General features: G+C 38.2%; 1 protein-coding gene across 3 annotated transcripts in view; it reads right to left on the reverse strand.

The window, feature by feature from the left end:
- Window positions 1–368: 368 nt before the first annotated feature.
- Window positions 369–25092, reverse strand: part of PLCL1 (phospholipase C like 1 (inactive)) — a 350469-nt gene continuing 325745 nt past the window's right edge. For all 3 annotated transcript variants that reach the window (XM_047873348.1, XM_047873352.1, XM_047873349.1), the window contains exon 6: window positions 369–3611. In XM_047873348.1, coding sequence (XP_047729304.1) covers window positions 3429–3611 — 183 coding nt within the window. In that variant the 3' untranslated portion in view covers window positions 369–3428. The remainder of the gene's footprint in view (window positions 3612–25092) is intronic.

Consider the following 25092-nt stretch of genomic DNA (forward strand, 5'->3'; position numbering starts at 1 on the left):
AATTGTACCACTTTGAAAAAATGATTTTCATCACTGCAATGCTTGCATAACAAGAAATTAGGAGAGAAAAGTCTAACAATAGGGGATTGTTTAACATATTATAGTAATCCACATAATAAGACACTAATACTAATCTGGATCAAGAATCACCACCTAAGACATCTACAGAGGCAAGATGTAACATAAACGAATGAAGAAGCTCTTTGGCAAACTGGACAGCACATGCCTCTTTTGGAGAGGCCAACTCCAATTAATTAATGACAAGTAACATGTGGGGAGGTGCAGAAGGACGTCTAGTGTTGTCAGAATACCCAATCTTTTAGAAGTAGAAAATTAAATTCTTATGTGAAATCTCATGATTTTTAAAAGTTGTCTATTGTTTAAAACTTTTTGAAAAAGATTCAGCAGTCACATAAAATACATTTGTGGACTAGATTGTATTCAAAGGCTGAGAGCTCCAATGTACAGATATATTCATTGACATAGAAAGAGATTCATAATGTATTGTTTTTATTGTGTGGAAAGACTGTTACAAAAAACACTTTATATAAGGTGATCTCAATTTTCTTAAAAATGAAAGTACATTTAGATGTATAAACTCTAAACAGTGTCTGAATGGATATAAATCCATAATGTTACTAGTGGGTGATTTTTGTATATATCTGTATTGTTGCATTTTTATATTGATCATTAGTATTTTATTATCAAAGAATACAATAAAGTTCTTTTCATTGGTGGTTATAAAGGAAAGAGTTGATAGTTTAGTTTAAAATTTTGAGAACTAAATTAAAAAATCAAAACCACTGAACAAATACTCTTCCATATAAAATCAGACAGACCAGAATCTAAAGTCAAATCTTCCATTCACTTTATCAGTGGCTCTGTCAGTGATAACACCTACCATCTCTGCTTCATATCACATTGGTAATGTAAAAACTAATAAACAAAAATTGAATTAATATGTACCATTACATTCCTAGTATCATCAAAAGCTAAGCAGGTGGAAGGAGGATTTTTCTACTACAGTGCAAGTCTGGAAAGAAGACAGACACTGGTAGAATGTAATAATGTAAGAAGTTTGCTTTGTTTCTATAATTCCATCCAGAGGCAAGACCATTACAGGAAATATGTTTCCCTTGTAACTTCTCTATTCTCAAAATCTGAAGCTCCACCCTGCCCCACCCTTCACTCCCTGGCTAGCAATCAGACCCAATGCAGTGGAGTAGAGACTGGTAGACAACCCATTGCCAGAAGGAGCAAGGTGGAACCCATATCATGTTCTCAGAAATACTTTTTTCCCCCAGACTCAATTTATTTAAACTAAAAACAAAAACAGTCCAAGAACATTTGAGTAAGCTCCTGTAAGTGGAGCTCTAGGACAATTGGAATAAACTACAGAAGCCACTTTTAAGGATTAGCTTTGAGCCTCAAATTAAGAAATTAATAATATTCTTTGAGAGTTTTTACCCTTTGTCTTTTCTTCCCACCTCTCCATACCACCAGTAAAGGCATGTACTTCTTTGAATGGAATTCAGGGAGGTGAAGAGGTCCACCGGTGAAACCAACCAATTAGCTGATGTAAAGTGGATTTTGTTTTTGTCTCTATCACCTCTTTTTTTTTATCATAAGGAGGTTAGATACTACATTCCACTATTGCTTTTACTGTGCAGGTTAAATATAATGGAGTGTAAAGAAATTTTTTCAGGCAATTATAGTACCCTTGAAAACCTACCTTAAAATGAGCTCATGAACCTCGCTAAACACCCAGTTTTAAACCCAAGGAGAAATTTCACATTTGGTTCATGAAAATATCATACCCTTTGAGATATTTTTAATATAATAACTCATTTTCATTATTTTTCTCTTTTCAAAGAATTCATAATAAAAGAGAACCATAAAAGTGTTGTTTCATATCTTTACTTTCAGTAATGTGCAACATGAACATAATAGTGTTAAGAAGTCAGAAAAAAACTTAACAGAGTAGCTATAGAAGATGCTTATAATTGCAAAAATTTTAACAATTATCTTCCCTAGTTTCCCCCAAACTTGCATATTTGTTAATCAAATTAATTAAGAAGCTTTTCAAAATAAAAGCAATGTTTTAAATAAATATATTTTCATAACCATAGAACATTTAGTTCTGGTGGAAGTAACAAACATATTACACTCAAGTTCTTTATGAAGATATAAGGGTAAAAATTATCTGGATGCAATTATAAATGTACCATAATTAGTTTGCTTCTTTTGTATGTATATTTTTGTTCATGTATTAAAATTATATCATATTTTGTAATAAGTTAGCTCTTAAATCATCACAAAGATGTTATCTGACCCACGGAATTTATGTCAATTCAACATGATGATGTGGTTGAACAATGTATGTTAAAATGTCTTTAAATTTAAATTTAGTACAATAAATTATATTTAATAAAAGCCAAGACCTCCTAGCTGCTCATGTCTGTTATAGATGAATGCTAGACTCCCAGTCTGGAAGAATGAGGCCTTCCTAAAGATCTCAACCTTGACATTTCATAACTGAAAATAAGGTCACATCAAAGTCCTAATTACAACAGAGCTCTCACTGTGTTTCAGAGTTCCATGTAGGTGGGTATAAATTCACTTATGATCAGCTTTTCCACTGAAATCATACATGTTTAATATACAACCACAAAAAAACTTTCTAAAATTTGATTTTATTTAATAAATAGTTTAAAGAGTTTCTAAGTGAAGAAATGATTTTGCTGATTCTCTTAGAAATTCTGATCATTTTTTAATCTTTCACTCACTTTTATTTCTACTGTGATTCTTAGGAATTTTTCTAATCTATATTTAGTCTATCAAAACATCTATGCACTGGTAAATTTGGCTTCCTTTGATAATAACCTATGTTAAGATCTCTAAATTAAATGAAGAAGGTAGAGAAGTAAAATTAAACACAGCAACAGGTTATAGTAAGTGCTCTTTAGAATTTCAGATTAACAAATTTGCCCCAAAATGATAACATAATAACTTACTAAATGAATAATGCAACATAGAATAGATTTTCACAGGATCTCAATCTCTCTCCCTCTCTTTTTCTCTCTCACTTCACTTTCTGTCTCTCTCTTTCTCTCTTTCTCTTTCTCTCTCTCTCTCATACACACACACACACACACACACACATACACACACACACACACACTCCCACTCACATCCACACATGGGTATGTACACTCATCTCAGTATCTTAAACACTACTACTAAAGCTTTTAACTTAGATAAATTAACTACATTAAAATACTGACATTGTGAAAATATCTGTCTATGTCCAACACCCCATAGAGGGTACCTTTTTGTGAATTTCTATAAAGCTTACAGAAAGAAAACCAGAAAGAAAAACCAGAGTCCTCAAGAGGAAGGATGGGTGAGTGTGTCGGTACTGCTCAGGGTCACAGCTTCCCGTTCTCCTCGCCACTCTCCTTCTCCTCTATGGCTTCCAGGCTGCGTTTGCTCTTGGCCTCGGCACAACTGCTAGGTGCCTTACTAAGTCCACAAGACAAGCACGCCAGCTGGATCTGCTTCATGTTTTCTACAGCTTCATTCTTGGCATTCTTCAACAGATCTCCTTGGCCCTGCAAACAAGTAGAAATATACACCAAAGAAGAAAGTTATGCACCAGGCATATCCTGAGTGATATCACTCTATATGTTAGTGCTATTACTCAGTGAGGAAACAGACCCAGACCCTGAGAGCTCACTTTTTCAAGGCATTATCCCCAGGTTCTTTTCTAGCACTGTTGAGGGTCTTTGCTCTTTAAGCCAAGGACCTCAACCTGATCCTGATCAGCTCTGTGGTTGACAGCACCCCCTTGAGATTCCTGTAATAAGGAGCAACCTCAGGGCGAGGGTGGGGGGCTCCTCTGAATTACTGAGGACAATCCACCCTTCCCTCACCATGGTCTGAGACTTTGCACACTGCTGCAACCCCTGTCCCACCCAGGCCCAGCATTCCTAGGCTTGGGAGAAATCAAGGAAGGAAGCTCTTCTTCAAAGAACTGAAAGTTGCCCTTCAGTGTACAAGAGTTTACAAACCCAAACATCTTCTGTGACGTAAATCACACACCACCATGCTTGGCGAGCTGGGGTTTATATATTGGGTTATCCTTGCAATCTGTCTTTTAATAAGTTATTAGTTACCCACATTCCTTCTGTCTTTACCCACATTGTCCTTAAGGACAGTGTTCCCATCTGGCTGATGGAGAAAAAAGGCTCCAGAGGTTCACATGTCCTTCAAAACAAAAAGTAAAGGAGGATCACAGGAAATCATCAGCTGTCAGTTACATCACTGCTCAAGAAAGACTTTTTCTCCTTATTTTTATTTCTCATTTTAGTTCTTCGTTATAATGATCGATGTATAAGCTGATGCTGGCTCAGAAGCCTGAAGGAGCAAGTGTGGGGAAGCCGGCACCTTTTCCCCCGGTGCACAGACACAAGAGTCCCTTCTCTTTCTCCTCTCCATTCTCACTGCAGTGCCTGGTAAGGTGACCCTGAACTGCAAAGGACAATGTGGGAAGAAGCGGAGTTTACACTGATTGCGCCACAAAGCAGAGACTCGGCCAAAGGATACGTCACCTATTTTATCCAAGGTGCTCCATGATACGCTGCTTAATTTGATGAATGGTTTTTCCTTAAGCATTTTGAGGAAACTTGTGTTAAAAACGCCTTAGAATATTTCATTCCCCAAAATCTACACAGGCACTTCCCAATACTACCTACGTAATAATAGCTAAATCCTTCTAATAACAGGATTTAACGAAACGGGATGCATAAGGAGGGCTCTGCCTAATATTTTTGTTAAAGTGGACTTGCCCCGATCACCTCAATCACAGAAAGGGATTTGATAAGTGGACTCGGAAGTCTTATAGTCTAGCCTTCTTGTGAGGAGCAAAGAGGCTGAGCCTGAGGAGGTTTAGTGACTGACCCAAGGTCACAGCTGGTAAATGAGCTGGGACTAAAGTCCCGGTCTCGTACCTTGGTTCAGTGCCCTATTCCACACACCATATTTATACTTTAGACTAAGACTCAAGGCAAGAAAATGAACACTCTGTCAGATAGAGATGGATTTTCTAAGGGAAAAATATTCACTACACAAGCAGAATTTGGGAAGTCGGTTCTGTTTAATGCAGACATAATGAGTCCCCTCTGGACACTGCAAGATAAAGTCACGTCCACTCCAAAAAAATGCAATTCTTAAGTAATCATAATAATGTGTGAAGTGCTTACTCTGTGCTGGCACTCTTTTTTATGCTTTACATATGTTCATTCATTCAACTGTCACAACATCCCTAAGAACATAGGCACTTTTCTTATTCTCGGTTTATTGATGAAAAAACACTGAGGCCCAGAGCAGTCACCTTTCCCAGCATCATGCAGCTGCTAAGTGGTAGAGCTGGGGTTCAAATACAGCCCAGCAGTGGGTTCTAGAGTCTTTTTTTTTTTTTTGAGAGAGAGAAAGTGTGAGTGGGGGAGGGGCACAGACAGAGGGAGACACAGAATCTGAAGCAGGCTCCAGGCTCGGAGTTGTCGGCACAGAGTCCAATGCGGGGCTTGAACCTACGAACTGTGAGATCATGACCTGAGCTGAAGTCGGATGCTAAACCAACTGAGCCACCCAGGCGCCCCTCCAAAGTCTGCAGTCTCAAGCACTACATGATATGACATCTCTTCAAGGAAAATTGCGCACTCTACAAAGCACATGAAAGCCTCCTATTTATTGTTACCCACGAAAACAACACAGATATAAAGAGAATCACTGCTCACGTGGCAAGTCTGACAGAACTCAGAAGAGACAGTTGGAGTCAGGAAGATCAGGTATACCAAGGACATGCTGACAGGGACACAAGTCAAATTATCTTAGTTTTGCTTTCAGCTCCAACAATTTCTCCTTGGGCTATTTTCTCTTCTATAAACAAGAAAATATCCTTCTGCCTTCCTCACAGTTTTAAAGATTAAAGAAAATATGTTGAAAAACTGTTTGTAATTGAAATAATCACAAGTAAACTATGCTATAAGGTGATACGAAAGAGCGAGTATCGCAGTCTATTACTATAATGAATACCCTGGTACTGTACATATGTTAACAGATAAATTTGACTAATTTGCTTAAAATGCACCTGCAATGGGGCGGCTGGGTGGCTCAGTCAGTTGGACATCAGACTTCAGCTCAAGTCATGATCTCACTGTTTGTGGGTTCGAGCCCCGCATCAGGCTCTGTGCTGACAGCTCAGCCTGCTTCAGATTCTGTGTCTCCTTCTCTCTCTGCACCCCCCCCAAAATAAACATCAAAAACATTTTTAAATGCACCTGCAAGAGTCTGTTTTACAGAGATATGTGTATTGCTACTGGATTTACAAATTGAAAGATTCCTTTAAAAACCAAACTGTATTAATGAAGAGATCATATCCAGACTCATTTTCAGTGTTACTTTTAAGACATCATTTTCCTTTTAGTTTTGAAATTTTCACAAAACATTTTAAAATTACAACAAAAGCAAAATTGGCATCTTTCCTAATTGTAAGAGAAGGAGAAAAATCTCAAAATTCTCAAGCTACTAATGCAGAATGCTTCACGTCCCTTATCCTCCAACAGGTTGTGAAACGTATCTAATTAATCAGCCAGAATGGCATTTCATCAGTTCTGAGAGGTGGCATCCAGGCCTAAATGCCAGACTGTGCCGGTTCTGGTACACAGAAGTCAGTCTCTCTAGAAAACAATGGGCAATTGGAGAAAACAGTTTGTGCCAGTGCACGAAAACACAACTACGTCATCTCCTAAAAACCAGGAGACGACACATCCTGGCTGAATGATACGAGAAGAAAAAAAGAGAAAGAGAAATTTAATTGTTAACTAACAGAAGAAGACAAAGTGAAAGACCAAGTTATAATGATTTTACATTGAAATATTTACATAAAAATTTTGTTCCCTATTATTTTAAAAAGGGGGAATAAAGGTCATCTTTCTGTTCTGCGGCTCCTGGAGTCCTCCCTATTAGGATATCAGGACCAGAAAAGACTTATACTATTGTATTAAAGAGTGAAGTTTATTGCTAACAACCCCCAACTTGGCATTCCTTTTTAGTGCTTTTTCCCTTTATATGTGCAGCACTTTCCCCTGGCCAACTAGCATCCCTCTCTTTACTCTGTTACACGCCCTCTCAAACTTCTAACTAGCCAGCTTCTACAGTATCTCCTCTGTCAAAACGTCGTTGTCCTGTGTATCATTTCCTACAACATGTATTAGGTATTCAGATCAGCTAATCAATTTGAAGGTATTCATGTGTAGTATGTATTTAAGGAGTATTGTAACAGGCATTTCTAAAGAAATATGCTCAAAATATTTCCTCAAACACAGGTCTTGGGAAAGGAGGAAAAAGGAGAGAAGGGAACTTTACTTGGAATTATATAAACTGAATATTATTAGATACTCAAATAAATCTTGGATTGTTATGGCCTGAAATGTAAAATTAATGTACAATTTGATCACTGAACACTCAACTTGAAAGAAATGTCAAGCTGCTGCTGATGTTTGGATATTCTAGTGATCTCGTGGCAATTTGTGGTTTCTCTCCTCTGATGTTAGGGATGCTTCAGAAAAAAAGAGGACTGATTTAACCCAAAGAAAAGTAAGAATAATAGAGGGCATCTCAGGCAGACTGATGCTCATGGGACATTAGGACTATCGAAAGTCTCAAGGGCAATAGCCACAATTCAGCCTCCACATTTATTTGGCTCTCAAAATTAAGAGTCCATGGAAATCCCAGCACATTTAAACAGTAACACTTGGCATCACAGAAAACCATAGAGAGATCACTATAGAGGTTTTGAATCTAAAAATTAGTGATGATTAATTAGCTTTTTTTAAAAAAGAGAGATTAAGCAGTCATAACCAAATCCTTGCAACTGCATTAGGTTGCAATTAAAATCCTGAAAGTCAAGAAATATCTGATGCAATTTAAACTGTAAATGGGGCTGCTGTACAATACCACTACAATTTTTATTACTGCCAATAACTTTATTGTTGACAATAAAATATCATCACAATCCAAAACAGAAGCTAACACTTATTGAACACTTAGTATATGAACTATAAGCAAATTTGCATAGATTATCTCATTATATCACAATCATAAAAAGGGCTGGAATTCTAAATGCAAGTAAACTTAGTAGTTATATATTTGTAAGTTATCTATTAGGAATGTATTTTATTACTTCTCAAAAGATATTTAGGATTTGCATTATTCCTCATCTTACTAAGAAAGGCAGCTCCCTCCCCCTCCCCAACACTAATTTGAAAATAACTTTGGCTACAATCTGGCAGAATAATTTACCAAAGACATCCATGACTCCTCCACACCCATTTTTCCCATGAACTGCACTATCCCTTGTGTTATTAGTGCATACAAGAGCAGGAGAACATCACGACTAGTGCCCGTGTCACGTGTGAAGGAAATGCGTGGGTCATCTCAGAGCACACCACAAATATTTAAAGAAGCTCTCACATACACATCCACACACATAAACAAATGTAGCTCTGTCTCCTGGCAGACTTGTATGGTATTTTTCAGCACATACTCAATACACTGGTATTCTTTCATGTGGGGGTCCACACCTACAGTTAGTGTCAATAGCCACGGACAACAATACTATGGTAAAAGTCAACCATAGACAGTATGGTGGAATTAACAGCTCTTTATTTGTTCCAGCTACCGTTTGTTGGACAAAACCATGTAGTGGTAGGTGGTGCCCTATTACCACCTTACTAGTTCAAAAACCATGCTTTTGGGGAATTTCTGTATTATCTGAAGAGGTCAAATGTTTTACTCCAATGAGGTAGAAATAACTACTACAATGTCCTTGATTTGAGAAATTAAAATAGCAGATCAAAAATGTGGTGATGTCATGACAGAGGTATTTCTCTTGTACTTCTCAAAGAGAAGACAACATTGCAAACTAAAGCAGCATGACATGTCTAATAAGCACAATTATTCAAAAGGCTACAAAAAAATTTGAAGTTAGAATCTGTTGAAATTCAATATAATGAAAATTATATTTGAAAGTTAAATTTGAAAGCATATGTAAGACCTAGCAAATAAGATCTTTTTCCACATTTATTTTTCAAATAACATCCTCCATTGTTACAATATCTTTCTCATCAAGAAATCTTGACTAACTTGAATGTTGAAGGAATGAAGAACCTTATTTACTTCAAAATGGTAACTGTGTCTTAAGCATAATATCTTTGCATTAGCCATGTTTTTTAAAAATAGTTTTTAATATAGAAGAAATTATCTTTGTATTGTTTAGTATATATATAAATGAAGTAGTTTAACATTATTTAAATACTACTCACTAATAATTTTAATTACACCACTGTAATAAAATGAAAGATAAAAATCACAATCATCTCAATAGATGCACAAAAATCTTTTGACAAAATTCAGCATCCTTTCATGATAAAAACTCTCAACAAACTGAGTATAGAAGGAACACACCTCAGTATAACATAGGTCATATCTGACAAGACTACAAGTAACATTATACTCAATGGTGAAAGGTTGAAAGCTTTTCCTTTAAGATCAGGAACAAGACAAGGGTGCCCATTCCCACTAGTCCTATTCAACATAGTACTGTAAATCCTAGCCAGAGCAGTTAGGCAAAAAAAGAAAAGAAAGAAAGAAAAAGAGAGCAAAAGAGAGAAGGAAAGAAAGAAAGAAAGAAAGAAAGAAAGAAAGAAAGAAAAAGTGTCTAGGTGGCTCAGTCAGTTGAGCATCTGACTCTTGGTCTCAGCTCAGGTTATGATTTCTCAGTTTGTGAGATCAAGCCCCTCATTGGGCTCTGCCCTGATGATGCAGAGCCTGCTTGGGATTCTCTATCTCTCTCTGCCCTTTTCCTGCTTCTGCTCTCTCTCTTTCTCTAAAAATAAACTTTAGAAAGAAAGACAGAAAGAGAGAGAGAGAGAGAGAGAGAGAGAGAAGAAAAAGAGTATCCAAATCAGAAAGGAAGTAGCAAAATTCTTTCTGATTGCAGAAGACGTTATCTTATATATGGAAAACCCTAAAGACTACACCAAATAACTGTTAGAGCTAATAAATGGATTCATTAAAGTTGCAGAATACAAAATCAACACACAAAAATCAGTTGTTTATTGGTTAACAATAAACTATCAGAAAAAATAAATAAAAATAACAATCCAATTTACAATAACACCAAAAACAATAAAATACTTAAAAATAAATTTAGCCAAGGAGGTGAAAGATCTGCACACTGAAAACTACCAAATATTGATAAAAGAAATTGAAGAAGACACAAATGAATGGAAAGATATCTCATGTTTATGGGTTAGAAGAATTAATATTATAATACCCATGCTACCCAACATCATCTATAGAATCAATGCAATCCTTATCAAAATTCCAATGGTAATATAAGAACAAGAAAAACAATTCTAAAATTCACATGGAATCACAAAAGGTTGTAAAGCCAAAGCAACTCTGAGAAAGAACAAAGCTGGAGGCATCACACTTCCTGATTTTAAGCTATAATACAAAACTACAGTAATTAAAACAGTATGGCACCAAAAGCACAAGCAACAAAAGCCAAAACAAGCAAGTGGGACAACATCAAACTAAAACGCTCTTCACAGCAATTCACAGCAAAAGAAACAATCAACAAGATGAAAAGGCAACCTACTGAGTGGGAGAAATATTTGCAAACCATACAGCTGATAAGAGGTTAATATCCAAAATACATAAAGAACTCTCTCTCTTTATATATATATATATATATATATATATATATATATATTCAAAATATTTAACTCAATAACAAAAAAATAAATAATCTGATTAAAAAATGGGCAACAGACCTGTTGCCTGCAGCCGCCCGCCCGCCCCGCCGCTCGCTCGCGTCCACCCGCCCCCTCCCCCCCCCCCCCCCTTCCCCGCTCGCCTGGGGCTGCAGCGTGCTCTCGCGCTTGGCGACCCTGCCTGGCCCGGGTGGACCCTGACCCTGCAGGCACCGGAGCCGCCTGCCTGCTCCACGGCTGGCCGAGATCAGTATTATTTATTTGCTGTTTTAACTTATTTTCTTTCACTTCTCTGTTCAGGGAAGGGGCAGCAGCAGCGTCCTCCTGCCATCTGTGTGTCTTGGGCAGGGCGGGGCCTGAGGAGGGAGCCGTCGGAGCGCTGGGGGGCGGCGGGGGGCAGGCCGGTGGATGCAGCGCCGGCAAGCTACTGTAAACTTTAAAGAATTCCTGCAAGATATTTTTATAAACTTTTTTTTCTTGGTTGTTTTTGGAAAAGGGTGTGGGGGTGGGGGGAGCCGCTGGGGCAGGGCTAGGTTTTGTGTTCAGGTCTTTGCTCTTGGTTCTTTCTATATACATACACATATATATATTTAAAAAAAAAAAAATAAAATAAACATTTTTCCAAAGAAGACATACAAATGCCCAAAAGGTATATGAAAAGGTGCTCAACACCATTAATCATCAGGGAAATGCTACTCAAAACTACCTTACACTTGTTAGAATAACTAATATCAAAATAATTATTATCAAAAAGACAAGTGATAACAAGCACCAGCAAGGATATAGAGACAAGGGAACATCTGTGCACTGCTGGAAAGGTGAACTGGTACATCCACTATGTAAAAGGGCATGGAGCTTCCTCAAAAATATTAAAAATAGAACTACTATATAATCCAGCAATTCCACTTCTGGGTATATATCTAAAGGAAATGAAATCAGGATCTTGAAAAGATATTCTCACCATCATGCCCATTACAGCATTATTTGCAATACCCAAGACATGGAAACAATCTGAGTGTCCATCAAACGAATAGATCTTTTTTTTTTTTTAATTTTTTTTTTCAACGTTTATTTATTTTGGGGACAGAGAGAGACAGAGCATGAACGGGGGAGGGGCAGAGAGAGAGGGAGACACGGAATCGGAAACAGGCTCCAGGCTCTGAGCCATCAGCCCAGAGCCTGACGCGGGGCTCGAACTCCCCGACCGCGAGATCGTGACCTGGCTTAAGTCGGACGCTTAACCGACTGCGCCACCCAGGCGCCCCACGAATAGATCTTTAATATATCTTCCTTAATATATATGTATCTCTAATATATATGTATATAATATATATCTTCTTTAATATATTATCCATATACTATATATAGCATCTAATGACATTTCAAAAGATGTTGCATATATAATGCAATATTATTCAGCTATGAGAAAGAAGGCAATCCCACCATTTTCAACAAGATGGAGACATTTCAAGGGCATTATACTAAATGAAGTAAGTCAGACAGAGAAAGACAAATGCCGGATGATCTCACTTTTATGTGTAACCTTAAAAAAAAACAGAATTCATAGAAACAAAACATAGTTTGATGGCTGCCCGGGGCAAGGGATAGAGAAAAAAGGTGAAAGTGGTCAAAGGGTATAAATTTTCAATTACAAGATGAGTAAGTCCTTGAAATTTAACATACAGCATGGTGACGACAGTTAACAATACTGTATTATATACTTGGAAGTTGCTAGGAAAGTAAATCTTAACAGTTATCACCACAAAAAAAAGGTAACTATGTGAGTTGATAAATGTGTTAACTAACTTACTGTGGTAATAATAATAATAATAGTAATAACAATCCAGCAGCAACAGTGCTGACAACATATGCCATTTGTGATGGGTAACATCGCATTCCTCAATAAAATCTATTGCACTGAGATGCACTTGTTGACCAGAACTTAAGAAGTATAGAATTCAATACCTCCAATTCCCATTTGTTGTCCCTACTGTATGTCGTTCTCAGCTATGCGTGTGTGAACGAAGACACACCCACCTCCTTCCTTTGATTTAGGAGCCATGGTAGTCTCCCTTAACTATCAACAAAGATTTACGTCTTCACTTTTGCCTTATTCATCTATTTGTTCATCAAGAAAATATTTATTAAACATATTCTATACACAGGGCATTTTGTCTTTGACTTGTGGGCCCCAGCTCTCTCAAAACCAAGGTTCTTTAAAACAAATATTTTGCAAGGCTCCCTTTACTATCATATAATGAAAGTCAAAACTAATATAAGCTAGTTATATACATTAAAAATGAAGTAAAAATAGTATTCCTAGCTACACTGTAAAGAGAAATAAAAGAATGGTCATTTAAAACAAAATAATATGTATTATAATATTTAAACAGGCAGGCACACAAGAAACCATAATGAAGTAGGCAGGGGCCTGAACTTACTTAATATGAATTCATTAAATTCAACAGAGAAACAAAGAGATCAGATGCCATTCCACACACACAAAGAATATAGGAAAATGACAATGCAGATGCACCAGATAGACACTAGCATAAAAACAAATAATGGCAACAGATCACATTATTTGCATATAATAAAAGAAGAAAGGAAAATAACTTTAATTAAGATAGGGATAGCATGGGGTGCCTGGGTGGCTCAGTCAGTTAAGCATCCAACTTCAGCTCAGGTCATAATCTCACAGTCCGTGAGTTCAAGCCCCACATTAGGCTCTGTGCCAACAGCTCAGAGCCTGGAGCCTGCTTCAGATTCTGTGTCTCCCTCTCTCTCTGTCCCTCACCTGCCCACACTCTGTCTCTCTCTCAAAAATAAAATAAAAACATTAAAAAAAAAATTTTTTTAAGATAGGGATAACATACCAAGACAAGTACAGACTCTCACCATGGAGAAAAAGTCTGATAGTCCACAAGTGAGCAAATAAATAATATTCATACACCCTACCAGAGCTGCCAAATCTTCAAAGGTATCTCAAAGGATGTTTTTCTTGTGATTGATGATATCAGCTTCTACTTCACAGGACACTGTGGGATGTCTACCATGGATTGTCAATAATAACAAAGTATCAAATTAAAACCAGTAACTCACTTCCCAGTTTGTTCCAAAATTGCTTACTGTATAGCAATCATACAATTAAGTAGACAGAATTGCCAGAGTGAATAAATTATTCAATAATTTAGAAACAATATCTTCATTCATTTAGACATGCCTCTCAGTAACTATGTTTTCCTCGGATACTGGGCCTTTCACATAACTTCTTGTAAAAAGATTAATATCGTGTACTAAAGTACTCTGATTTTAGATGATTTAGTAAGGCAGGACTTAAAGTCTTGCAAGACGAGGGCAACTGTTCTTTATGTTGCCCTGTCCTGCACAGTGCAGGACACCCAGCATTCCTGGCTGCTCCCACTAAATACCTCCAGAGAATTCTTCCATCACCTCCTCAATTTTCCAAAGTGCCCTCTAGAGGGCAGTACTGCACGCATTAAGAACTGCAGGGCTAGACTCTGGGTAAGACGGTAAGCACAGATGCCCTTTCCTCCCGCATAGAATTGAGGTCTAGTAAGGGATACAAACATAAATCCAAAAGCCACAAAAATAAAATTATGTCTAATCACAAGTGGTGCTGTGCGCTTACAGGAAGGTGATGTGGTGAGAACATGTAGCCTAGGGGATCAAACAAGTCTCTCCTGTTTAAGACACATCTGAGCAACAATTTGAGACACAGAAGCATCTTCGTTTCTTTTTTGGCATCTTATAACAAGTGAAATATGATATAAGGATCTTTTGATACCTGCTTTGAGTCCTCAATCCTCCTATAGTCTTGCTGACAGAGAAAGAGATAGGATGGGAGAGTGCTTTAGTAGGATACTGCCTCTGTGACATAGCACCAAAATGGCCAAATACATGCCATTTTCCCTTATATTTTACCAACGTAGAATTTTTTTTGTTTCCTTGGGTTTATACTGAAGAAAAAACAATGAAAGTGGAAAACACTCAATGAAGTATCGTTTAGTGACAGTATCATTTTCCTCTGCTAAGTAAGAGTTCTTGGCAACTACTTCACATTTTTGAGATATTCGAAGATCAATTATCATGTTTTTCAACTTTACAGGTGAAGAATACTAAGTAAATATACTGCCTAAGTTCACACAGAAAAGAAGTATGAAGGAAATAACTAATACTGCCTGCTTCCCAGGCCAACAGATGCTTTTTCTTCACTGTATTATTTTTCTTTGCATCGAGGTACATTACATGATATGTTGTCCATGTGATCTAATAGATCTTAGAAATGGAGAGAAGAAAAAAATAGCTTAAGAGCTATTTGGTTTAAAAATGAAAAAAATCCTGGGGCGCCTGGGTGGCGCAGTCGGTTAAGCGTCCGACTTCAGCCAGGTCATGATCTTGCGGTCCGTGAGTTCGAGCCCCGCATCAGGCTCTGGGCTGATGGCTCGGAGCCTGGAGCCTGTTTCCGATTCTGTGTCTCCCTCTCTCTCTGCCCCTCCCCTGTTCATGCTCTGTCTCTCTCTGTCCCAAAAATAAATAAACGTTGAAAAAAAATTTTTTTTAAATAAAAAAAAAATGAAAAAAATCCTAAATAAGTAAATAAGAAAAAAAAATCCTGTGATAAAACCCCATGAATGTCCCACACATAAATACTTCCTTTGTGCTGACACTTTGACGTCTGATTTTTGCCTTCAAGGTATATACAGCGTTTGCAAGAATTTAATAATTTTAATCTGAGCCAAATTTTCCGAAAAGTGAAATATAAAAGCAATGGTAGAAGACTCATGAATGGGAGAAGTGTGGAGAAGATGATTGGTTTTCATTTTAAAGATATCATCATGATCAGATCCAAAAAAGAAGATTATGGGAGAATCAAATTCATTACAGGCACTAGCTGTACATTTTAAAGGATGCTATTAATGTGAGGACTTGTTAGTTCTCACCTCCCTGGGATACTGATTCTCCTTGCAGTATCCACAAGCTCCTAAAAACCTCCCCCATACATTGGCTGGCCGAGATGGCGGCACACACAAATTGGGGAGCAGAGCCAGAACTCCAGGAGTGATGAAAGAATACATCTGATTCTAAGGATGTCATATTTCTCTCATATAATAGCAGTTTGGCCCAGAGGCTTTGAATTGTAACCATACTGCTATTCTGTAGGTGAATATATAGTGTGACCGCCACTGTCAGCCTACCTATATTCAAATCCTGGGCTCCAACCACTTATTAGCTTTTTGGCCTTGAGCAAAGTCACTTGGTGCCTCAGTTTCCTCATCCATAAAATGGCTCTAAGAATTGTATTCACAATACATGTGAGTTATTTAGAATAATATGTGGTTGGGGTGCCTGGGTGGCGCAGTCGGTTAAGCGTCCAACTTCAGCCAGGTCACGATCTCGCGGTCCGTGAGTTTGAGCCCCACGTCAGGCTCTGGGCTGATGGCTCAGAGCCTGGAGCCTGTTTCCGATTCTGTGTCTCCCTCTCTCTCTGCCCCTCCCCCGTTCCTGCTGTGTCTCTCTGTCCCAAAAATAAATAAATGTTCAAAAAAAAAAAAGAAAATTTAGAATAATATGTGGCAAACTCTAATGAATGTTAGCATTATAATTATCCTATAAACAGAAAATTTTAAAGTTTCAGCAATGCAATATTTTGCTATCAATAATGACAATGTTATAGATATCTACTGTACTGTCTCTACCTTACAAAATGAGAGGAAACAAAAACCACTTTGAAACTTAAAAAAGACAAGTTGGCAAAATAGAGGGAATAATCTGTTGCAGAGAATAAAATGCAGGACTGATAACCTGTGAAAGACCTCATCATGATTAAAATTAAAAGAGCAATAATTCCATTGATGGGGGAACGTTCCTTGGGAAACCACAGAATGTATCACCCTCTCCCGTGCAAAAGCTTATTTCCTTGTTTGTAATTTAGAGGTCACATCATTGCTCAGTGTAAAACATCGAAGCACTGCTCACTATTGGAATAAAAAAAATGTTAAACAGCCAATTTGTTTAAGGCAGGTGAGAAAGTAAAAATGAACTGAAGTTATCTGTCACCAAAAGAAATTAATGACAAACATTATCTCTTGTGACAGACCCATTATATTTCTGAAGATACCATAAGATAGGTTCCTGCAAGGGTGTTCTGTGTAAGAAGCCATCTGTCTGCTTTGGGCAATGACTGTGAGCCTAATCCACTTACAGAAAATGTCAACAAAATTGCTTCAACACCAGTGAGCTGAATAATAGAGACCCCTGAGCTAAACTTTAAAAATATGACTCAAGTGCAGAAAACTTCATGAATTTAGGTTTGTGTGATGAGACTGGCATACTGAGAATTCTCTTGCAGTCATTTTGACAAAAGAACCATTCAATAAAACAGTAAGAAGCCACTGCCTGTTGACTCTCCTGCTCTCTGCTCTTTCCTTCCCATTATTGTGATCATTTGCCTCTGTGTCAACAGATCTAATAAGAGAGGACAGAAGATTAGTATCAACCTTTAGCAAGGTGACAAAGATAATTAATTGCATTTCAAATGAAATTTCAGTAATGGATGGTCATCAGCACAAAAAACAAATGCTGTTTGAAAGTTCCTGATACCTCAAATTAACTTTCATTGGATAGTAAATGACCCTGAAATCGGAATTCATAGTGTCATGAGTGCTGTAGGCCAAACACAGAAGGAGCTTCTAGAGCAACCTCTACTTACCCAGCTCATACTATTTTCATTTCAAAAAGATCATTCACAGCAGCCTGAAAGATGCAGGATACTCCAAACCCCACAGCAGACAAAGACTATAGAGATAGTTACTAGTACGAAAAGAACACTTTTAAAATGCATTCTATTTGCTTGGAATTTCACTGTAAGAAATTACTGATTACATTGCTTAAATTATCGGCTACTTCATCTATCCAAAAAATAAATCTGCAAAAATGCTAGAATAAGAGTGTAAATGTAATAACAATGGGCCACAGTGAACTGATCACAAAATGGCTTCAGCTGCTTAACCACCTCCACAGTCCTGAGGGTTTCAGCACACAAGTGGTATTTTGTGCCATCTGGTCCTGGGCTGCACAACTTTAAGGGCACCATTCACACAGCTTTCAATGTGCATGGCATTCCCTGCAGCCCAATGACAGCCATACCGCATCTGGTCTAGACATGTCCTTTTACCAAAGACATCTTTATTCTCTGCAAAATCGTTAACACTTTTAAATAGGCTGAAACTGTCCCCTTTAGGAGTGTGTCATGCCATGTGCAGGGCTAGCCCATCCAGCAGCCTGTTAGGCACCCAATTATGCTGGCAGGAATTCTAGGTTGTGTCAACTGCAGTGGCCAAATAGCTTTTAGCAAGACACTATTAAAGGGGCAACTGCCCTGCATCCTCCACCCAATGGGTCGTTTTTTAACTAATGAAGGTAAGGCAGCTATCAGATGAAATGGCTACTTCTTATTAATAATTAAATTGAGGAGTGGCCAACTTGGCTTCCAACACAAGGAATGTTTGGAGGTTTGGTCAGTAATGAGGTGTTCATTGTCGGTGCCCTAAATCCCGCAGGGCATTTGGTTAAAACACCAGACTACCATTACACCAAAGAAATGCCAATATCTCAAGACCTGTTTTCCCTAATCTAAGACTCACTCAACTTTCAGATCTCAAACTCAAGTCACCCACAACACCAAACTACTAGCAACATATTTTGCTCCAACGTGTTGTTTACTTTAAAAATTATGTTACACGGGGACACCTGGGTGGTTCAGTCGGTTAAGCCTCCGACTCTTGATTTCAGCTCAGGTCATGATCTCAGGGTTTGTGAGTTCGAGCCCAGCATCGGACTCCACACTAGCAGTGCAGAGCCTGCTTGGGATTCTCTCTCTCTGACCCTCCCCTGCTCATATGCTCTCTCTCTCTCTCTCTCTCTCTCTCTCTCTCTCTCAAAATAAATAAATATACTAGACACAAGTATATTTGTGCTAGTATATTATGCTAGACACAAGTTGAAATAATAACATCTATATTTACCAACTGTTCATACTATATCATTTTGGCTTAGTCAATTTATCTATTCCATCTATCTATATATATTTCACCCTAAATATCTCAGTAGGCATATCATCATGAAAAGAAGGACATAACCACATACTATTATTACCCCAATGAAATTAACACTCATTCAGCAATTTCATCCGATATGAAATGCATATTAAATTTTCCCAAATGTCCCAAAATATCTCAGGCAACTTTTTAAAATCCAGAATCCAATCAAGGTCCACACATTATTAGCACCTCTGAAAATAATGATCCAGCTTTGTGACAGTAGAGCAAAAGCATGAATGGCAGAGCTCACAGAGAAATTCAACAGCAAGTTCACAGCAGTGAGTACCACTTTTCTGAACAACATGCATTTGCACAGCATCACCCCATCCACCTTATGGAAAATGCACCATTAAATCATCACATACACCTGTCAAAACATTTCTTCTGAATTTCAGATACCATCATTCTTACCTTCTCATTTTTAAATCAACTTTATACATATATATACCTGGAAAAATTCATCATATATTCACCAAACCCATTCAATTTTATGAGTGCCAGGCTGATACCTCCCTAAATGCTCTTCCTGCCTAGTCTTTAGGTTTCTTCCCAGATGACTGTGAAAATCAACTGTCAGAAACTAGTGGGAGAGAACATTCATATTCAGTTCCAATAGTTCAGTAGTTGATATGCAGACCAAAAAGTGTGCACATTTTAAAAATGAACTTTAAATTATCACCATGTAAAAATCCAGAACAAGCCTTGTGTGAGCCTGACCATGTGCACAGACACTTGCTAAAGAAACTAGTCCTGGGCTGACCTTGAGGTGGGATGGCCCTACTCTGCACTATAGCCTGCCACTCTGGCCACAGCTGGTTGGACTGAGCATTCACATGTAGCCCAAGAGTGGCCAATTAATAGCTGGCCAGTGACCTCTGAGCTGGCACGACTCCAGGCAGCAATGATGGCAATTAGTTAAAGTAATCAGATTAACTCTCTTAGAAGGTGACCTGGGAAATTTAAAGAGCTTTAGTCAGAAAGAGGTGCTAGGAAATATATAGAGGAAAGCAAGAAAGAGGAGAGAGCTGAGCCTTTTCAAGGACACCACACTAGAGAGAAAATCCACAATTCTTATTCCTGAGAGAAGAAAAAAATACGGTCCCTTAAAGCCTGCTTGGAATGCAATGGTCTTCCAGCCCAAGTCCCTGTGAGACTGCCCATTCTGTGGCTTCTCTTCTTCTCAGAAGACATGTTTCCTGCCTTGTCACATAGATGCTTCTCACCCAATGAAGGCTAAATGAGTCCCTATTCCCTGTAAGTCAGGTAAAAAAAAAATGCTTTAAATGAAAAATGATACGCCCATTACAATTTTAACCACACCATTTGATTGGTTGATGATCAAGGCACAATACAGTTTAAACCACGCTTTCATCCCAGCTAAAGCTCTCTAAGCTTCTGATAGAGAAAGCCAGAATCAGTCACAAGGATAGAAAAGACAGCGGTTGCAACTGATGTCGGCAGTGGAAAGAATGATGAACAAATTAGGAATAGGCTGTGTGACCTTGGGGATATCACCACTAACTCCCATGGCTGCACTTTCCTTTTTATTAAAGAAGGGGATTGGAGGAGATGTTCTTTGAGCTCATCATATATACTGAAAGTTTGTCATTTATTAATTAGGGCTCAGATTAAAATTGTGGTGTTAAAATTCATCATTTAATTATTTTAAATAAGAGACTTCTAGTGGGAAAGAGGTAAGGAAGTGATTAAAGTGTTATGATGGGGAAGAGCAGGGTATGGTGGAAATCACATGGCAAAGATTCCTAATCCTGTTGAGGATGGAGGGACTGGAGAAGGAGGTATCAGAAGGCAGCCTGAAGACTGGGTACCTGAGCTAACAGCTGAAGCACAGATAAAGTGCCCCTTATGCAGTGTGTAAACAACAGGGTGGGGACACCCCCCCCCGGAAGCAGGGATACAAGACACTCTTTTGAAGCAGAAGGGACAGCTCCCATAACTGCTGGGCATGAGAGCACAGCTGGTGCCATCGAGGAACTTGAAAAAGTTCAGTGTGGCTAGAGAAGCACATGGCAGAGGACGCTGGAGAGATGAAGAGGTGAGAGACGAAGCTGGAGAGGAAAGAGGTCACAAAGAGCTCCCTAGAGGTAGTTGGGAAGTTTGCAGGAGGCACCATGGGGATCTTTGGAAGGGCTTTAAACACAAAGACTAGCCATAATTAGATTTATGTTTTAGGAAGGTCACTTGAGCTGCTGTGCTGCAGAGGGGGATAGTGTACATGGGAAATGAAAGATTTTTCACTAACTCAGGTGATGAATGAAAAAACTAGGTAATAGCTATGAGAATGGAGATCACTCAGGGATATATTTCAGAGGTTGACTCAACAATATTTGGTAATTGCTTAGAGGTGGAGGTTTAGAAGAAAGATCAAGAGTAACTCCCAGGATGCTTGCATGGATAACTCTGAATTGTCATTCATTCATTTATTCACTCAATGAGAAATACCAATGGTGTCACTGAGAGCAGGTGGTAGATGTGCATGGAGATGAGCACAGTTTGAGACATGCTGACCTCCCTGTGGTGGAGAGACCTCCCCAGTGCAATGCCTGAAGGTAGCTTGGAAGGAAGGGTGGCAAATGGAGGTCATCTAGAGATTAGGAGAGACCTGTGGACCAAATATACACATTTGGAATTTGACAGCAGAGCTAGGGTAATAAAAACCATGTGCATGGACACTGTGACCCAGGGAGAGAGAATGGAGTGAGAAGGGCACCTAGGCTAGAATGCTAAGAAACACCAGCATTTAGTAGAAGGACAGAGGAAGGGTAATCTACAAAAACTACTGGAAAGAAAGAGCCAGAGGTGTAAGAGGAAGACAGGGAGAGGGCAGTGTCCCAAAATTCAAGGAAAGCAGAAATGCAAGAAGGAAGAGTGACCAATCATGCAGAATGTTCCCAAGTAGTCAGAGAAAATAAAAGCTAAAAACTGCTCACACGATTTCGTGACAAGAAGGTGACTGGTGACCTTGGTGAGAATGATTTAATGGAGTGTCAGCAGAGAAGATATATTAAAGTTGACTAAGGACTGTGTGGGAGGTAAGGAAGTGGATTCAGCAAGTGTAAACAACCTTGTTAAGAAGTTTGGCTGTGTAGGCGAAGAGAGAGATAGGAAGTAGAGTAGCCGGAGGGGAGCTGAAAGTCTTTCAAAAAAGCCATTTTATATATATAAACACAGTTTGGCTGAACAATGAATTGCGAAAGGAAAAAGACAAAATATGAAATGGAATAACTAAAAACCTCTACTTCTTGAACTGATTGTTCCTCTAAATTGATTTTCATAATATCCTAATATTCTTTCTCCTTACTTTAGAGCCCTTTTAACTATATGAAGTGAGAAAGGCCCTCATCAATTAAAAGTATAAAGCATGTTAATTAAATATATAAGTAAATCTACCTACATTAAAAAGTATAAAAGCAGGATTTCATAGTCCACGCATGTACAACTACCTCTACAAAATGAAGAATTTCATGTTGTCCACCAGGTGGCTCCCCTGTTTTGGGCTTAGGGAGGGAGTTCCTGTCTGTCCACAAAAAGCTTGTGCTCCAATGGTTAGAAATGTCCCTCGAAAACTATTTGGTTTATTCATCTGCTTCCATGTAAATTCACACTTCAATCATTCTAGGTATGTAAAAGTAACCTCAAAGACATTCTGAAAACTTAAAAAGTCATCAAAAAACATTAATGTAACACTAACCTGTATAAGTAAGCTTTTAAATTAGAAGCGAACACTATGTTCACACAGTAGAAAATGATTTTCACAGAAGGAAAGTATCTTAGCGACATCTGAACTAGTCATGCCTCCTCAAAGACAAAAAAATGTAGCCACTTGCTTTTACAATTTCGCGAATGGAGAAAAAATTATAACTCTAAAATGTCCAATAAGGTTTATTTTATAAAATCAAAAATAGGTTAACATATCAATGCCTCTTATATGTATAAGGCAGTATCTTTATACTTGCTGTTTTGAAAATGTTAACACATACCATTCAATCTAATGTGACAAAGCTCGCAGGTTCAAGTAATCTGTTGATAGTTATAAGACATAAAGATCTTTCCTCTACTTGATGGGGGTTATTAGCAATGATTCAGCATGGGGGAAATGTTACCATTATGCATTTATGAATATTCACAGTAAGGAAGATATATGAGTTGAAGGGCAATTGAAAGAGTCCACCCCATAGATACTTCCCTTAGCCCTTCTCCATCCTGCTGTGCCATAAACACCCACCAGAAATAAAAGTGGAGAGGACAAAAGTCAGTTTTACAACTATGAGGATACAAAGAGACTAAGAATACAAGCCTACATGGGCGCGCACGCGCGCGCACACACACACACACACACACACACACACTTACCAAAATAACACTTAAAACCAGCTTCCTTCATTTGCTAACCTTCTTAGGAAACAGTTCTATCATTTTTAACTTACTAATAGTGCAGAATAAATGCTAACATCTCAGGTTTGGGACTGAAATGGAAATGAGGGAAGGGCCAAGCAAGAGACAGCTCCCTTCATGCAGCCCCTTGGGAAATCTTCATGGCTGGGGAAGCAGATCATTTTACGACCACTTTTTTCCATCTTTCCATGTTTTCTGAGAAACTTGGAGGAAAAAAAATATCCAAAATATCAGCCACTAAGCAAAATCACCTAAGAAGGCAGGAGAGACCAGGGGATGCCTGGAGAACTGCAGAGGGATTGCTGTGGCTGGAGCATAGGGGTAAGTGGCAACTAATACAAGAAGAATGAAAGCACGTCATTAAAGGAAATGACCTACTTAACAAGACAGCAACCTCACTAGACATGAATTAAAGGTACTGTATACACCCAGACAGGATTTTAAAACTTTGTTACCCTAAAGACTTAAAAAAAAAAAGCTATATCCTTGTAAGAAAAATATGTTTGTCAATATTTGTTTATTTCACATGGCTATATTTGTAATGCAGCTTAAGTAAAAATTCACACAATGTCTATTCAGAACAAACACTGAAGCATTCTAACCATCTAGTAGGATCCCATGGGCCACTCTTCCCTACTCTGTAACTTTCCATATTGATGTGTTCAAGCAGCCAGGCTGACACCTGCCAGGAGATGTTTCAGTACTACAGAGGAATCAATGGATCCTGGCAGCCGTCTCAGTGGTCTTCAAAGGGTGACCTTTAGGTGTGGCGGCCAAAGCACATCCCCCACCATGATATAATATTTGTTCTAATCCTCAGCTTCAGGTCGCATATTTTCATGAAGTTTTCCAGTAACACCAACTTCAAGGGTATTAAACCACCACAGCTATTTTTTTCTTCTCAGCCCACATATTATTCTCTCCTCTTTTCTCTTGCCCTTGGAAAAATGGAGACAGACTATGCTGAAGTTGAGATGAGCTCTCCCAGCTGTGAACACTGCAAGTGCTACTACACTATTGTAAAGTAACAGTCTCCAGCGCTCTTCCTATCTACACACCACAGGATGTTTATGTTATATAGTCAGGTTTCTCTTAAATAAAAGGAAAAATATGAAAAATCCCCTAGTTACTGTGGACAAATTGTTCATAAATACAAAAATGAACGCTCAAAGAATGCAAAACCTCGACATTCATAATACGAAGAGAAAAGAAAATTTGCCTATAGTTTAAATTGAAGACCCATTTCTCATTTTGAAGGCCAGACTAAGATGAAATTTGCACTGTGGCCTGAAGCCAAAAGTGGACTGTTTGGGTAGCTAGATATATATATATATATATATATATATATATATATATATATCTTCTAGTCTCTAAGGAATTAACAGTTAAGAATTCTCTTTTTTACTTTGTAATTCTGGTGTACCTCTATGGCCCAGATAGTGTTTGCCAAAGAAACTTTCTGTAATGATGGAGCTATTCTACATCTCTGCTGTCCAATATGGTAGTCACCAGCACAAGTGGCTACTGAGCACTTGAAAAGTGACTAGTACCATTGGTGGACTGAATATATAGTTTTATTTCATTTTAGTTATTTTTATTTTAATAGATATCTGTAGCTAGATTTTCCACATTAGACAACACAGGCTAAAAAATGATGCCAACCTTTAGCAATGTAATGAATTAAGTGAAATTATTTTTCACTCTCTCCAGCC

This window comes from Prionailurus viverrinus, chromosome C1 (genome assembly GCF_022837055.1).
Source record: "Prionailurus viverrinus isolate Anna chromosome C1, UM_Priviv_1.0, whole genome shotgun sequence".
NCBI classification, from domain to species: domain Eukaryota; kingdom Metazoa; phylum Chordata; class Mammalia; order Carnivora; family Felidae; genus Prionailurus; species Prionailurus viverrinus.